General features: G+C 46.2%; 2 protein-coding genes across 2 annotated transcripts; both read right to left on the reverse strand.

Annotated features, from left to right (window-relative positions):
- Window positions 1-1,095: 1,095 nt before the first annotated feature.
- On the reverse strand, window positions 1,096-6,926 carry LOC149275714 (ubiquitin-conjugating enzyme E2 variant 3-like). The gene is made up of 12 exons (XM_089504410.1): window positions 6,885-6,926; window positions 6,213-6,297; window positions 5,834-5,899; window positions 5,364-5,527; window positions 4,937-5,094; window positions 4,650-4,740; window positions 3,956-4,064; window positions 3,383-3,553; window positions 3,104-3,280; window positions 2,725-2,815; window positions 1,940-2,063; window positions 1,096-1,260 (listed from the first exon to the last, which is right to left on the reverse strand). Exons 1-12 carry the CDS (start codon window positions 6,924-6,926, stop codon window positions 1,096-1,098), a joined length of 1,443 nt encoding a protein of 480 aa, XP_089360536.1.
- A 2,503-nt stretch (window positions 6,927-9,429) lies between these two features.
- LOC149275715 (protein SPT2 homolog) lies at window positions 9,430-15,320 on the reverse strand. Its single transcript, XM_089504411.1, has 6 exons — window positions 15,258-15,320; window positions 12,157-12,271; window positions 10,558-12,039; window positions 10,105-10,258; window positions 9,840-9,917; window positions 9,430-9,535 (listed from the first exon to the last, which is right to left on the reverse strand). Exons 1-6 carry the CDS (start codon window positions 15,318-15,320, stop codon window positions 9,430-9,432), a joined length of 1,998 nt encoding a protein of 665 aa, XP_089360537.1.
- Window positions 15,321-17,259: the final 1,939 nt, after the last annotated feature.

Here is a 17,259-nt window from a genome sequence, read left to right on the forward strand (position 1 = left end):
TGAATATGGATATTTATCTGAATTCTTTAAATATATAATAATTATATAAAAATAATAGTAATAATATTCATTATACTGATTTTTTCTTTGGACATGGAATATAAATATTTATCTGAATTCTTTAAATATATAATTATATAAAAATAATAGAAATAATAATTCATTATTCTGATTTTTTTTTTTGGACATGGAATATAAATATTTATCTGAATTCTTTAAATAAATAAGTATATAATAAAATAATAGTAATAATATTCATTATTCAGATTTTTTTTGGACATGGAATATAAATATTTATCTGAATCTTTTTTGATTGGCACTTTTATAATGTATATCACTTTATATCTCTGGGCCGTAATACATTCTCCGCTTAGAAAATACATTCAGAAAGGCAGTCAGACGCACTCTCGTATGTCATAGGATATGGTTTTAATTCTCCTAAAAAATATACAATAACATGATAAGAAATAACAGTAAAAATACATTTCCCTAAACACTTTGCGCTAATATGTATATCCGGACATTCAGAAAAATAGATTTTTTTTGTGTGCGTTACAAAAAAATATAATTTTCCTTGCGGCTTAGCTGGTTTGGTGATTACATTTCATAGGAACAGAAAGCAGCCCAAAACCCGCATAGGTTATCTCATAAACGGGATATTAAAGCAAAATATTATATATTTATTATCCACCCTTTCCTTTTGCCGATAATGCAATAATGGTCTGAAAACCCGTTTCTGGATATTCCTAACTTACTTAAGTTTTAATGCTTCTGTTCCACCTACGCTGCTGAGGTCATTTATTATTTTATATAATATAATTAATGTTTTTGTTTAAGTGAAACTGCAGCTTTAAAAAAAAAAAAAAATAGTGGCGCTTAGCGCAGAAAAAAATTGGATAAAAAGTGATTTAGCGTCTTTTTTTCCCCCTGTAAATCACAGCGATGAGAGCATTTGGTTTGGAGAAATTTCAATGAGAAGACTTCTTGAAGAAGTAACGTCTGCAACGGCAGACATCTTGAAGGTGAGGTCGCGCATGTCGCGCGGCTCCTGGCGTCCCTCTCTCGCCCGCGTTTCTTTCCGGTTCTTCGGCTTTCTCAGATCTTCAGCTGCTGCTGCAGGTTGTGAACCGACGTGGCGCTTTTTTGAACGGTTTCTGAAGCTTGGTCGTCTTGCATCATTGGGGCAACTCCTATCACGCCGGATGCCCCAAGTAGGCACGGAATGCTCAAGAATACCTCGTTCTCTATGCTAAAAATACCCTGGAGAGGGGGGAAAAAAGCATATATTAAAATAAAGGTCGCTCAAAAGTGTCTGTTTTTACATTAAAACTCTCATGACACTCAGCTGGACTCAAGAAGCATGAATAAGAATCACGTAAGTTAGAAAGTTTCTAAACAAGCTGCCCTCTTGAAACATTAACCCTTTAATAGCCCATCATGAAGATTCTATGTAGTGAGTCACCAGATGGCTCTAATATTGGCCCCCTTGAATTGTCATTATTTAAAGATACACTTAATGAGTCACCTGCATTCAAGCAGGGATATCAACCATAACATACTGGGGGCGAAAGCACCAATTGGCAGGCTTATATATGATCACAGCAGGGGGGGGGATAGGAAGGAGTTAGACTGTGTGACCCCGAGAATCTGCCCCTTCACCCTGAGACTGGGGCAAAATTCCTGAGAGTTCCTGCTTGAGAAAAGGAAACGTTTTAGCTGAAAGTATAAGGAAGGCCCTGCACTAGTTCAACAAATAGTATTTGGGGGGTTCCATGTGTTGCCTGGACCCCGAAACACAAGGGCTGAGAATGTAGATATAATAGATAGATAGATATATATATAATAGATAGATAGATATAATAGATAGAATAGATAGATATAATAGATGATAGATATAATAGATGATAGATATAATAGATAGATATGACAGATACGTCACCTTGACCAGCGAGGAGACAGAATGCACTTTTTGTTTGTTTTGCACAATGGTATCAGTGAGGTCGGCCACAGACAGCCCCACGGACCACGACCTCTGACCTTTCCCTTTCAGCACCTCCATCGCCCTGGGCACACAAACAGAACGGTGTATCGGACTAACGCGCTGACTAAAGTAATAAACATATCAACGTACAGTAAATCTCCGCCTCCCACGCTGCTATACCGTGGCATAGGATGACATAGGATGTCATAGGATGGCATCCTATGACATCACCTGATGTCTGTGCGTCAGGATGGAACCCAATGAGCATACCCAGAGTCTCTTTAAATATTAACCCTTTAATAGCTCATCATGAAGATTCTACATGTTACCCAGGTGGCGCTAATACCAGTCGTCATGGAAACCTTGACTTTTCATTATTTAAAGATACACTTAATCGAGTCACCGGCATTCAAGCAGGGATATCGACCATAATATACTGGGGGCAAAAACACCACCTGGGAATCTTATATATGATCTCAGCGGGGAGGGATAGGAAACAGTCAGACTGTGTGACCCCGAGAATCACCTTCACCCCGCTACTGGGGCAAAAACCTGAGACTCAGGGGTAAACCGTAAGAGTTCCCAGGTATACCTATTGGGCCCATGCCGTGGTCTATGGAGGCATTAAGGGATGTTAACACAACATGCCCCAGGACGCATCGGGTTGAAGGCATCTAAAGATCTATAGAGATGGATGCAGCTGGGGGGGGGGGATCATAACCTTTCACCCCCGTCCCATTAACCTGTTTGTAAGCTGCTCCTGGAAGACCCTGGGGTACAGTTTTGAAGACGGCTGGTGAGCATCTGAGGAGTCTGCATCGCTCCAGACGGCTACTGGAAGAATAAACCAAACTTGGCATCAAGACCCCCAACATACTATAATAAAATAACATAATAAAATAAAATAATAATATATTTAAACCCAGTTCTCCTCTCTCCGGAAATAATATGTTTTTTACTTCTGGATTTTTCGTTTCTTTCCTTTTTTCTAATCCGCTAAACGAAACAAGCAGGATTTTTTTTTAAAGGTTTTTTTTATTTCGTTCTGCATTGTAGGAAATAATAGAATTCCTGGATCCGCAACCCTTGTCCAACCCCGGGGCGGCTCGGACTCCGGCTCACCTTTCCCGTCTCCTTGTTCTCCGATTATCCATCCTTCATGCTCGCTGTTCTCCTGAGCGGCCGTCATCCCTCTGATAATATGCCGAAATCTCGCGGAGTCCAAGTTGCACCCGATGCCGACGACCTGTCTGTGGTTGAAGCCGCTTAACTTCCAAACGGCGAACGTCATTATTTCCACTAAACAACAACAAAAAAAAGAAAGGAGGAGGAGCGCCTCTATTAGTAAAATATATTCAGTATTACGAGAAACCGCAAAATCCAAAAACCGGAGGCAATTACCTGGCTGAGAGGCAACAAGCAAAACGCTATTGGGGCAATGATAGGCCACGGCTGCGATGACCCCTCGTAGGAGGTCCACGTTACTCTGTAGGACGCCCAGGTAAGACTGCTCGTTGCTCCAGGCATTAACGGTCACGACGACCACGTTAGATCCAGCCGCCGCCGACAAGTCTTCCGGAAAAAAAGGCAGCCATATTAACCCTTCTTATACCATTCCGGAATCTCATGTAACGATTATACCGAAATAACAATTCGTTTCCAGCCCTTTCCGTTCGGAGGAAATTCGGAAGGCTTTTTCCCCATTCGGAAACAAAATTGCTCGTCACTCAGCCCCGCTAAGGGGGGGGGGGGGCACCGCCGCCCCTTTTGCGGAGCTACGCCAATATTCTGGCCTCTTGGGAGTACTTCTGCAAATGGGCGGAGCCACGGCACGCACATCACTCACTGGGACAGCCTTTCCCCCGTTTTGCTAATGTGGGAAGAGGGGGCGTGCGGAGGCTCCGCCCTTTTTGGCGGAAGTGCTCCAGGAGGCCTAATTTAATTTACAGCAGGACCCCCCATCCATCGCTTTACCTTTACTGACTTCTACATTAGGGATGGGGAAGATGTCCAAGTCCATCGCACCGCTGCCTTTCGCGCCCCCATCGCTGACGTCGAGGAGAACGAGTTTCCCTGCGGACCCCTGAGGATTAAAAACACAGAAGTCGGACGTACGTCACCATCCAGCGTAAGATTTAAAACGCCAAACCACAAACCAGAACTTGGGATCCAGCTGCTCCGGGTTACAGTTAGTCCTCCTCGGGGTTCGGACTGGCTGCTTGAATCAGCCAATCAGGGGTAGGGAAGAGCTCCCATTGAAGCGGAGTGCTCGCTGCGCACGCATAAAGGTGGTCTGATCAGCATACCTGGGAACATTCAGGATACCTGGAGGCCGCCCTTTTAGGGATGTGGGTGGGCGGGTCTACCGATGCCAGCGGGCGGGTTTACCGATGCCTCATACGAGGCTAGCCCCGCACACTGAAAGTTTGAAAGTGGTAGGAGGGGAAATGGGCGGAGAGTGGGGGTGTGCCAATCCTGATCTCCGCCCACAACATTCGCCGAGCCAGCGCAGGAGCTGACTGGCGGCAAGTATATTACGTACAGGGAGATGTGTTCGGCCAATCACATCTCCTGCACTGCAAATACCTGGGGGAGGGGGGGTGGGGGGCAAACACGGGGTAATTCTCTAGGCATTTACAAAACTGTCAACATGAAAATGTTGTTTTACCTTTGCGGATATTGCCAGCAAGCAAGAAAGAGCCAGGTCTCCTGCCCCGATCACGGTGACTTTGCCTCTGTTGCTCGGGGTAATTTCTACCCTGGAGACCCCTAACCAAGTAAAAGAAACGCACCTACGTTAGGGGTCCGGAACATTCAGCATCTTGATACGAAGGCGCTACATAAATCAATATAAAAACCACCCAGAATCCCGAGCGGCATTCAGTATCCCCGACCTGACAGCTCCCCGCGTTAGAGATCTTTATGAATTTTCGAAAGGTGGGATCGAAAGCCCACCAGGGCGCAGCTCCGCGCTTACCGTCCGTCACCTGCGCGATGTAGGACAGCAGCTCCTTCTGCCTGGCGGCTTCCGCGGCCGTCACAGAGTACAAAGGGAGCTCTTCCTCGAACTTAATAATCATCTCTCGGATCAGACCCACGACGGTGGACTTCGGCTGAGGAGGGTTAGAAAGGGTTAATGTGCGCGTCATTAATATTTTATATATATTATAATAAATATATGAATATTTATATATATTTAAGAGAAATAAAATACACAGTTTTTTTTTTAAAACACATAGAATTTAACGGCGGCCAAGAACCATAAGATAATCAGGCAGTACGGTGACAGCCATCCTCCTGCTGCTAAGATACCACTACCAGTACCCTCAGCCGAAGGTTTGTTGGGGGCACTGGGATCAGGGAGATGGTGGAAGGTGCTCACGTGGCTCCAGTTCTGCAGGTAAGGCAGGTAAATCCTCCCCTGCGCGTCGATGTGTTTCCCGACCCGGACCGCCATGCTTTCGGTGGGTTTCAGGAAGCAGAGGGGGGGCGCGAACGGATGGGAGTCGAGGAGCCACAGGAGGATGGGGATGTTATACAAGCAGCCTGATGGGGAGGAAAAATAGGACAAAATTATATCTATATATTATAAATTATACTATATGACACCCTAGCCTCTAATATAAAATTGTAGCACAGTATTAAAAATATATATATTTTTTAACAAAATAATAATAAAATAAAAAATAATAAAAAATCACCATAGCAATCAATCTCCCTTCTGACCTTAATTGATGATTCCATTGGTTGCTATAGCGATAAAACAACTTTTCAAATTTAGCACCAGAATCAATTTTTTTATTTTTTTTTTTACACTTAACCCTTTTTGTTCTGTTGCTAGTTTTTAATCACCTTGAAACTTCATCGGAATCGTCCCCGAGAGGCTCAGCAGCTCCTTCTGGGATCCGTCTTTAAATGCTGACGACAGGGGAAAAAAGGGTTAATTTGAGTAGGATCTGATCTATAATCTGGGTAACTAAGGGGCTCAATCCTCTCTAAAGGGGGCGATTCCGCAGGCAGGGGGTAATTGTACATCATGCTGCATCAGGGAGATTGTAGATACAAGTTCTGAAATGGCCGGAATCTACAGGATTTCTCTGGTAAATGTATAGATCAAAAGACCCCCTTAAAGGGAGCGTATACCGCCCCCCACCGTGCAGAAAAGGGGCAAATGCATATGGAGGGGTCTGCTAAATACCCCTGGGGGGCACTGAGGGTCCCGTATACTCACTGTAGGTGTTCATGGAGAACAGGAAGTTGGGATAAATCCTAAAAATGTCCTTCAGCTCCTCCACAGTGAGATCCCGGAACCTGTACTGCAAGCGGAAGAGAGAGAGTTACAGGGCGGCAATGCCCTCGCCCGCCAGCGTGCCCCCTGCTCTCACCCGCCAGACCTCACCCGCCAGTGCGCCCCCTGCCCTCGTCCCCCAGACCTCACCCACCAGTCTGCCCCCTGCCCTCGCCCCCAGACCTCACCCACCAGTGCGCCCCCTGCTCTAACCTGCCAGACCTCACCCGCCAGTCTGCCCCCTGCCCTCGTCCCCCAGACCTCACCCACCAGTCTGCCCCCTGCCCTCGTCCCCCAGACCTCCCCCGCCAGTGCGCCCCCTGCTCTCACCCGCCAGACCTCCCCACCAGTTTGCCCCCAACCCTGGCCTGCTAGACATCACCCGCCAGTCTGGCCCGTGCCCTCACCCACCAGTCTGCCCCAACCCTCGCCCGCCAGTGCGCCCCATGCCCTCGCCTACCAGACCTCACCCACCAGTCTGCCCATACCCTCGCCCGCCAGTATGCCCCCTGCCCTCACCCACCAGTCTGCATCCTGCCCTCGCCCACCAGCCCTCAGCCCTCACCCACCAGCCCTCAGTGTGCCCCCAGCCCTCAGTGTGCCCCCAGCCCTCACCCTTCCCAGCCGCTGTCTGGCCGTCTCTGCACTGAACTCCATGTCCGTTTCCCGGTCTCAGCTGCCGCTTCCGCCTCCCGGGAAATGCAGCAGTTGGAGAATCAGCCCTGCCGGGAGGCGGATCCTCGCCGCCCACTCCTCCCCGAGTTATCCTGGAGCCACACCCCCGGCTGCAATTAACTCCGTGAGTCAGTGAATGTTTGTGTTCTGAGTGTCACATGGTTGGTGATCCCACACCCGGTGGCCCTTATGTTTTGGGTGACCCGGATTTTCTTAGACCCCATCTTGATGATCTATCCAGACCCACTCACACAAGCACAAATGATTAAGTATTTTCTGCTGCAACGGCAACAAATCCCAGCTCCTTGTTGGACACTCTCAGTACAGACCTCGGGGGGAGGAAACATCACAAAACCTCGAATCCTTTCAAAGGAAACGTTTATTTTTTTCCGTACATTTTATGAAACGGTCGGTATAAAGTCAGAGTTTTAGCACCAAGAAACAGAACTGCGGGGGTCACTTATTCCCCCCCCCCCTCCGATCGTCCTCAAATATAAAAAAAATCTCAAAAATATAAATCTGAATTTTTACAACAATATATCTAGAGAAAAAAAACAAACCCCCCCCCGTCTGTAATTTTTACCACAAAAAAAGTACATATGAAATTTTGTTAAAAAGAAAAAAAATACATTTAGTGTTTTTCTAATCCGGGCGTAAAGGAAACGGCGAATATTCTTCATAACGGAGAAGAATTTGGGGGGAATTTAATCAGTTTTAAGACTGGGTGACATCAACACAATATCGCAATAACTGCTACAGAACAGAAAAAAGGAAAAATTCCCAAAAGCTGCGTTTTTTAAATTTCATTTCATTTGTTCTTGGAATAGATTTTTTAACAAAATATTGGAATTCCTGTAATTCTAGATTACCAAATCCACTAAAATAAATTAAAAAAATTAATAATGTCAAGTTACTGGCAAATTCTATTTAAATGGCATGTGACCCTAGAAAAGGGGCACCTGTACACACAAAGCCTTGGTTGCCATGGCATCAGAAAAGGCTTCTTAGTTTTATTTGAGGGTAAGTAGACCTGCCCAAATCAGTGATTAGGGTTAATTAATAAATGGCAAAGCGATCAAAAACAAAAAATTAACTCTTTCAGGAGAGAAAAAAACCCCACACATTTACAAAGTTTCAAGGAGTAAGAAATTGTGATCAAAAAGTAAATATTTTGGAAATATGATTTTTTTTTGCGTGTAAAGAAAGCGAGATAATGCAATCTCCATGGAAACTATCTCCGCTACGGCCTATAGAAGCCGCATAACCAGATTTATATCAAACAAAGGCCAATTACTAATTACATTTCCTGATTTTAAACAAATGTCTAATTAAAGTTTGTTGGGGGGGGCCGTACAGGCGAGTCCTAGGGGGCCGGTTAATTCCAGTACACTAACGTGACGAGGCTTAAAATCGTAGATTTCTCTTAAACCGGCTTAAACTGTGGGGCATTCCGGGTGCTCACTAGTTAATTTTATTTAACTCTTTGTGAACAGTCTGTGTAGAGCGCTACGCAAACAAGCAACAGAGCAAGCAGCTCCGGCAGGTTTACAACACAGATCAAGACACTGATCCTCCATTTACGACGCGTGGCTCCGGGGGTTACAGGGTTAAGAAATCTACTTAAGAAAATAAAATATAAAAAAAAAAAAAACCCACAAAAAAGCCCCAAACCAGCCCCTTCTCCGCAAGATATATTAAGTGCACTTTAAGGAGCGCGTACAATAATATTTAATAAAATAACATTTCATATATCGCAAAACGCGCGCACTTTCCACGCGTTCGGAGTTAAAGCTGTAATGAAGTCTTTACATTAAATCGCTGGACCGCCCAAAACCAGTAATAAAAAAAAAAATACAATATTTCTAGTTTCATTTCTGACAATATATTTAGAACACATGTTGCTATTAAACTCTTGTGCTTAGAACATTATTTCCAGTCCTGGATCTCTTTCCCCAGTGTTTGAGCCGCTGGGGGTTAATAGTGAATATTGAAAAAGCTCAATTGAACAACCAAAAGTCCAATTGATTGGCAAATTCCATCAAGGGGGTCTTCACCGAAAAGGTATTTATTAATAGGGCAGTCGCCAGCCCCCCTTTTTATTACATCAGTAAATTTATTGGGGGGCCTGTTCTAGATTTGGTTCTAGCACAAAAAATATGAAAATAAGGTTTTATTTTTTTTCCCCATTTTATGGCAAATTCTGGCCTATCAATATTGACAATTTCGTGTAACTAAAAATATCCTGAAATTCATTTTTGTTTTTTTTTTTCTTCTTAAAAACGCTTTGCAAAGAAAAAACGCCCGCGTATGTTTTTTTTTTTTTTTTTGCATTTTTCTCCAGTTTTTTTAATTTAATTTGTTGGGTTTTTTGTTTTTTTTTGTACGAAAAGGTTGAATTCCTGTTCCGGTTTCCGTGCCGACGCGGCAGCGAAGATATAACTGGACAGCTCGGCGAAAAAAGAGTCTATGATGCGTCGAGCCGCTGCTACCGCGTCTTCATGCGCTTCGCCTTCTCCCGCTTGGCTTTCATTTTCAGTTCTTCCTCTTCGCGTCTTAATTCCTCCAAGTCTTCTTGGATGCCTAATCTCAAACTGGTCAAAAAATAAAAATAAATAAATGGTTATTTCTATGCCTCGATAGCATGCTTATAGATTCTAGGAGGTCCGTAGACCATATCTCTATCGGGGGCATAATCTTTGCCATGGAGTACTGCCTCCCGCCCCCTCTACGACCCGGCTGCCCCGCCCCTCTAGGACCCTGTGATATGATGTCATAAGGAAACATCCGAGTTCCATACACCATGCTCTCCCGGCAAGACACGGCAAATAACCCTTTCCCTCCCAACAGCTCCACACTGAACAAACACGTCAGATAAGATGAGCGAGGGCTCCGTACCTCCTGGCTTCCTCTTTCTGCAGCTCCCTGAAGTTGGTTTCCATGTAACGGAGGGCATAATCGCTTTCATCTTTGTACCTACGGAACGAAACATGGCGGAGATTCAATACACAGGCAATCCCGGCTGGGGTGAGGGGCAACGCACAGAGACTTCAGAGGGTTAATTTATCCTATCGACCGGATTCACGAGCCGGAGAGTAGGATACGAGGTTACGGACTGCGTGGCGCTCTGATTGTTACATCGAGTCTCGACTCGTATACTCACTTATTTTTGTCATAACCAAATATTTCCCGGATGTGTTTGGATATTTCCTCCTGGCACTCCCCGCCATCATCGATAAAATCCTCCATCTCCGAGTCCTCCTCTTCATCATCAATTCTTCTCTTGTAAGAGATATCTATTGGCGGCCTGGGGGGACCTGCAGGAAATGAAATATGAGACAAAACCCCCCAAAAAGGACACCGATCAGACCTCGATTAAAAGAAAAACCAGAAGCCGAGACGTTAAAACGGCCCTGGAATGATGTTATGTACATCGATGGGAGTAATCCAACGAGAATTGTCTCTTTTCTGCTTGAAATCTGGTGTTTTTAGAAAACACTGCAAATCACAGCGATTTGCAGGAGAACAAAAACAAACTAGAATTACAGAACCCTTTGAAGGCAAACGCGCAGCCCACCCGACTTAGTTATTGCTTCACTTTAGATGGTTAACGTACCTGGCGGGCGCATCGTCGGTCTGGGTCCTGGAGCCTGTGCCGGTCTCATTCCATTTATTTGTCCGTTATTTGATTTAGGAATAAAGTTTTTGGATGAAATGGTTTCAGCAATAACCGTACATTTGGGTTTTGATGGAAAGCCGTGTACCCCCGTTGCACCATTAATTGGCCTTCCAGGGCCCAAGCCGCTGCCCGGGCGCAGAGAGGACGAGCCGGGCGCTTGGCGAGAAAGGGCACTTTTGGGAGTGCTGCCCGGCAGCGGAGCGCCCCCATTTGCTTTACTGGAGCCGGACACGCCGGGCGGGCGTGAGGAACCTGAGCTGATGTTCGAATGCCCAACGGCACTTGGGCGAGATGATGCTGAACCGGAGCTGCCAGAAGGTCGAAGGGATGCAGAATTACCAGAAGGTCGAATGGAAGAGGAACCACCAGTGGGTCGCGTGGAGCTGGAACTCCCAGAAGAGGGCCGGGCCGAACTAGACACAGAACCCCCAGAAGAGGGCCGGGCCGAAGCAGACACAGAGCCCCCTGATGGTCGGGTGGATCCAGAACTGGAAGGCCGTCCAGAACTGGTACCCGAGCTACCGGACGGCCGCGCAGGGTTCGTGGCACTGCTGGGCCGGCCACTCCCTTGGCTCTTTCCATTCATGCTGCCCATGCTTTCTGGTCGAGAAGATGAGTGTTTAACACCATGTTCCCTGACCGAAGGAGACTTATGACTTCCGTTGGCAGGTGCCTTAGAGGCTTTGGAGTGGGAAGAAGACATGCTTTTCTCGGTTCGGTTTCCACCATCGCTGGAAGACCTCTTGATTGACCCGTTGTGGCCATTTTTTACCTTCTCAGAAGATCCTGATTTGGAGAACGTGCTGGATTTTTTTTCTTGGGACTTGGACTTCCCGTCCCCTGAACGGCTTCCTTTCGTAGAGGAATGTTTGTCTCCGGAGCTTTTACTGACCTTAACAATCTGACCGTTTCTCTTAACGTCTTTCTCCAAAGTCCGTTTTTCACCCTTGTGAGTTTTCCTCTCCAAGAACTCCAGCTCCCGCAGCTCCTCGGCAGTCCTGGGTCTTTCGTCAGATTTTTTAACAGGCTTCACGATTTCCACGGGCTCAAACTGTTTCTTCTGCGCAAGTTGTAGCAACTCAGCAAAGTTCATAGCTGGGGGTGCAGCTTTTCTTACGCTCGAGGTCTTGGCCATTTTCTTGGGTGGTGGTTCCGGCTCTTCTTCCTCCTCGGACTCTGTCTGAGAATACTCATAGCGCTCCTCTTCGGTCATGTACTCCTCGTCGGACCCGCCGTTCGCGTTCGAATCTCCTTGAGGACTGGAATGTCTTTTTTTCGGTCTGTCTTCAATAATGGGAACGCCATTATAGCCCCTAAAATTGTCCTTTGTCCGTGAAGCCATTGCTCTGGCTTTCTTATCATGTTTCAGTTCTTTCCGTTTGGCCAGAAGTTCCTCTTTCTTTTTCTTCTCTTCAAGTTCTAGAACGTTCAAAATACATAAATAAAAATTACTTTACCGTAAATTTAAACGTGTAACCACGATAAAGAGCGAGACTATTAACTAAAAATGAACGTGCGGAGCCAAAACGAGGATACCTTGCAGCCGCTTCTCCTCCTCTTTTTTCTTGAGGAAAGCCTGAACGGCCGTAGACTGGACACCTTTCACCTTTGGGACCTTCTTCGGGGGTCCCACTGCCAAGCTGTACCTTTTCTGAAGAAAGGGAGAAAATCATTAACATCATCAAAATCATTTTATCAAGTTTCAATTAAAAAAAAAAAAAAAAGTGCATTTTCTCAAGCCACAATATAAACAGGTTCTAATTACAGCCTGAAAAAAAAATAAATAAAAAAAATATATATATATATATATGGTACTAATTGGTTAATGTAGATTTTTGGTAGCAAACCCAATAAATAAAACACTTAATATAAGCAGAGTAAAGAATTACAGGGTATAGGCGGAGGAATGAAACACACCGCATGCTGCCAACGGCTGAGTAAGAAGTTGCCAGGGATCGTCCGCACCGGGCTTCTCCGGTAAACGCAGAGATGCCGCAGCGCTTGGGTTTTATTTCACGAAGGATAATCGTATCAGAGGAGGATCTTACAGGGTTACACTGAAGTCGTTATTCCCAGGATAAGGTATTAAAAGTTACATCAGCCATACGCTTACTATAAAGGGAGGCTCCATGCCCACTGGGACAGAGCATGATGAAACGGCAGAGACCACCGAGGAGATCCACCGGTAACAGCAGAGCACAACCAAGACCCTTAACAACCGCTCTGCTTACAAACAGCTCGGGGTTTGTCGCTCTCTTTTATTCTGCACGCGGTGCGCCCCCCCGATCCAGCCAGGGGCTTCCCCCACATCTGACAGACAGCATAGTATCGAGCAAATAAATAATACAATGTGTTCTACGCAGCCTGCCACCACCTCAAAGTATCCGGCGAGGACGCGGGTCCAGGTAAACGGGAAGGCATGTCAAGAAGACGGGGGTGGGGAGGAAACCCCCCAAAAAAGCAGAGCAAGTGAAACTATCAAACAAGCATCTGCCGCCTGCAGTCATTTTACATCACGAAACAACGAAAACGCGCATTTCATCCGGGCCTCGAGCGCAGAGGCTGCAGCTTCCCAGTGGAACGCGTCGTCCTCCAACGCGATGCAAAGCTACGGGATCAGGACGGATGATGAACCCGCGGGGAGAAAAGTCTGCGGGGGAAACGCATTGTAAAGACAGACGCTTATAAGAAGCTGTAAGAAGGCAAAGTCCAAATATTACGATTCGCAAACGAAGAAGAGCACTCCCATCACGCCCAGCCGCTCCCGGCACCGGATAACGTCAACCAACTGGGAAAAAATCTCTTTGCAGCATCCCGGTTACCCAGAATACAAGTCACACAACGGATAGCCGAGAAAGCCGGCGCGCTTCGACGCGAATATTCTGTTACAAACCGATTGTAATAAAATGGGATTATGTGGGTTATATAACCGTTATCCTATTTTATCTTATTTATCTTACTGTGCATTTGGTTGGATGGACACATATATAATATATATATATATTTTTTTTTTTATTCAGACTGGCCCAGAAAAGTTTGGACAGTTTCCATGAGATATAATTTGGAACACGGTAATCCGAGAATAAAGGGGCCTGGATTCTGGAAATTAAAAAAAAAAGTTTGGAAATCCCTGGCCCAAAAACAATAAAAAAGAATTCTTAAATGACACTTAAGGGGTAACTAAATTATTCCAACCGGATTTTGATTAAAAGAATACCAGCAGTTACCGGCGAGGGAGGGGGGGTCTGTGTAACAGTTAATATTTTATGTTTGCACATTTTATAAATGTTACAGAATTTAGAACGATTTGTAAATCTTTCCACGCAAATAAAAACAAAACTTTCAAAACATCAAAAACTCCTCGATGAGGCGGCTTTTTATGGCGTTCTAGCTGTCGAAAGGGCAGGCCTCTGCGGTTGCAAAGGGTTAAAAGGTGTTAATCACCAATAAGCGACCCGTCGGTAGTTTTACTGCAGATATTTAGGCTTTAAACACCAAATCTCAAAAGAAAATGCAATTTTTTTTTTTTATATTAAACGGTTACGACTGCCATATAAATCCTCTAGACGCTGGTTAAAGCGCAGAATAAATGGGTTTTTTTTTGTCATCGTGGAAGGACCGCTCCGGCCGGTGCCGTCCTGGATTTCAGAGAGCCGGTGATGATCTGGATCTCTGAATTTTACCCCAAACGGGTTGCTAAGAGCCGGAGCGGCTAACAGATGATGTTGGAGTGTCAGCAGCTGATGATGTTGGAGTGTCAGCAGCTGACGATGCAGTCCCATCCCCCCCCATCGTACGGCCATTCACTGCCTGCTCTCTGAGCTGCTCTCACCCCAAGCATGGAACTTAATTTAGATCCTCATAAACATGCTCTTAACCCCGCGCACTCCATGCCTTTCGCCCATCTGATAGCAGATTGCAGTCACCAAGGCTTTGCTATCAGCTTTTACCTCCTGATATGAGCAGCTGCTAATACTTACCCCTGCCCCAGAGAGACACATGAGAAGTACCCCCCAAAACCTGTTGCAACCCCCTCCTTGATGAAAAGTTGGTTCATTTTAACCTTTTTGGTGCCAGTTACAGTTTAGGTATTAGGCATGCATACCCCTTAAGTCATTACCTCCATTACCTGGACCTGCTTAATCCATCTCCCACAAGCACATGCCCCTTGTGCGCAGCTGGGGCAGGACATACCGAATGACTAAGTCTCCCGAGTACATACCCCTACACCCCACCTGTTACCCCTACCTCTCCCTCATACCACTTTCTGATCAGCTGTTACCCCTACACCCCACCTGTTACCCCTGTGCTCATAGTATATACCACCACCCAGCCAACTGTTACCCCATATACCGAGCACATACCCCTACACCTTGAGAACACCTCCCTGCCTGATAAGATGCAGCCTGTATATCGCCCCTGTTGCCCCAGCTGTTGGCTACCGAACACATATGCCTTGTACCCCAGTTAGCGTCCTAATACCTGTGGCTACCCTCCCCCCATGCTGCTATAACCCTGTACACCCATTAGACCTGCCCCTGCTACCCCGGCTGGGGGCAGCCACAGATCCTCAGACCCAGTGGCCCCTCTCCCTCCACGTTGGGAACCCAGGCCCTCCTCTCCCAGCTGGACTCCACACTCACCACGCCGCCCTCCGCCTGCTTGCTGGCCGCCACCTTCAGCACGCTGTCGAAATCCATTTCGGATCCCCGGAGCAGCAATGGCCGCAGCTTTCAGCTGAGCGAGCCCTCCGGGGAGCTGTATGACGCACTTGGCTGCCAGAAACTACTAGATCGCAGAGACCCAAGCGCATCATCACTACATGGCACGTCACTTCCGCCCACACTGAGGCACATCCGCCCGGGGCTTTCCAGCTGGCGATAGCACGTGACTACCGCTGGAAGGTTACCCGGGATACAGTACGGCTCCAGGGCGGCCATTCTCAGACTGTTATATAACTGGTGTCATCACAGGCCTTTGCCTGGTGTAATAACCCATATTCGACACAATCCCCTGCCTGCCAGCTTGGCAGCAGCGCTTCAGCCAATCAAAAGGTAAGTTGCACTCGGCTAGCCAATCAAAATCTAAAGAAGGGACAGTTCGTTACTAGGAGAAATATCTCCATCTCTTAAAGGGATACTCAACCATTTGCTCAACCAATGAATGGAATCTTGTATATAACAGATTTCTTACACTTTCCTATCTTTTACATTAAATAAATCCCTTATTTAAATCTTTAATCACCGCAGTTTATGTTTATTGAGAGTACTGAGCAGAAAAAATGAGTAATTTACGAAATTCATAGAGTCGATTTAAATTATCGCCACGCGATCGAGTCACGTTCTATGAAAATATCCTTTACGATGCCGGTTAAATATCTAGACGATGATATCGTTTCCCGATTAATGTGCTCATTTCTCTGGCGTTCATGGGGTTAATTAAAATATTTTGGTAGTTTTACGAGCCTGTAATTTGGTGAGTAATCCAGGCGAGGCGCGAAGCTGCCATTAATTCCGCGTCTTCCTTTGGATTCGTATCTTTTATCCTCGCTAGTGTGTATTATAACCCAGCCTTCCTATAAACCGACCAATACGCCCTCATGTCCTTCCTCGTACCCCCTCATGTCCTTCCTCGTACCCCCTCATGTCCTTCCTCATACCCCCATGTCCTTCCTTACACCCCCCATGTCCCTTTCCGCTCCCCAGTACCCTGCATACCCCCCCCCGATGCAGGAAAACAGCAGGAAACAGCTTTATAAACTAAATGGGGTAAATAACACTCATTATTCTTCTTATAAATGCCTCACTCAGTTACACAAATAGCCCTGCCCTCAGCCACACCTCTAACCACACCCCTAAAACAAAAGTGCCCAAATATGGCCATGTGGAAAATGTCGGGGAGGGGATTGTCTTCTTATTAGTGTTTTAACAATTTAACGAACATTCTGAGTTCTCATAAACACGAATACTGAACGTGGAACGCGGATGCCTCGCGCAGAAAGCAACTTCCGTGCTCAGTGGCCGATTTCTCCCGGCCTAAGGCGGTCTCCTCCTCTGTGCCATGACTTCTTCTGAGCCCCAGGATATGACATCATATCATAAATGCACGTAGCGCCTTTTAACGCATCATATGAAGGCTGTACCTGCTCATCACTTCCCTACATACTGCATACCTCCCAACTTCGAACCTCGGCGAATCGGGATACAGGGGGGCGGAGCTTGGGAAGTAGAGTGGCAGCACATGCACTGTATACACTCTCCGAATCCCGCTCTCCCGCGGAGCTCTACCTGTGCTGCGGATATAGAGGCAAAATCAGGACTGTCCTGCACAAAGCGAGACAGTGGGGAGGCTTGTTAGTGGGCCAGAGGAAATCAGTGACCTTTTAAGCGACCCATTGAGACGTCACTGGCTGTGTTGTGCGTTAACCCTTTAAAGGGCTCGCAGTCCGCATGCAAATCCACCGAAACTCTTTCTTTTGATACTTTCGAATCTGCAGCTGCCGCCCGGCGCGTTTTCAGTCTTACGCCCTTTGGGACTATTTTTTTTTTAGTTTAACCCGAGCTTCACGCTATGAGACTCCTGCCTCGGATGTGAACATTTTGCATATCGTGTAAAAAGTAGTGAAGAGGACGCAAAACT

This window comes from Sceloporus occidentalis, unplaced genomic scaffold, assembly GCF_023333645.1.
Source record: "Sceloporus occidentalis isolate IW3139 unplaced genomic scaffold, rSceOcc1.0.p SCAF_270, whole genome shotgun sequence".
Classification (NCBI taxonomy): domain Eukaryota; kingdom Metazoa; phylum Chordata; class Lepidosauria; order Squamata; family Phrynosomatidae; genus Sceloporus; species Sceloporus occidentalis.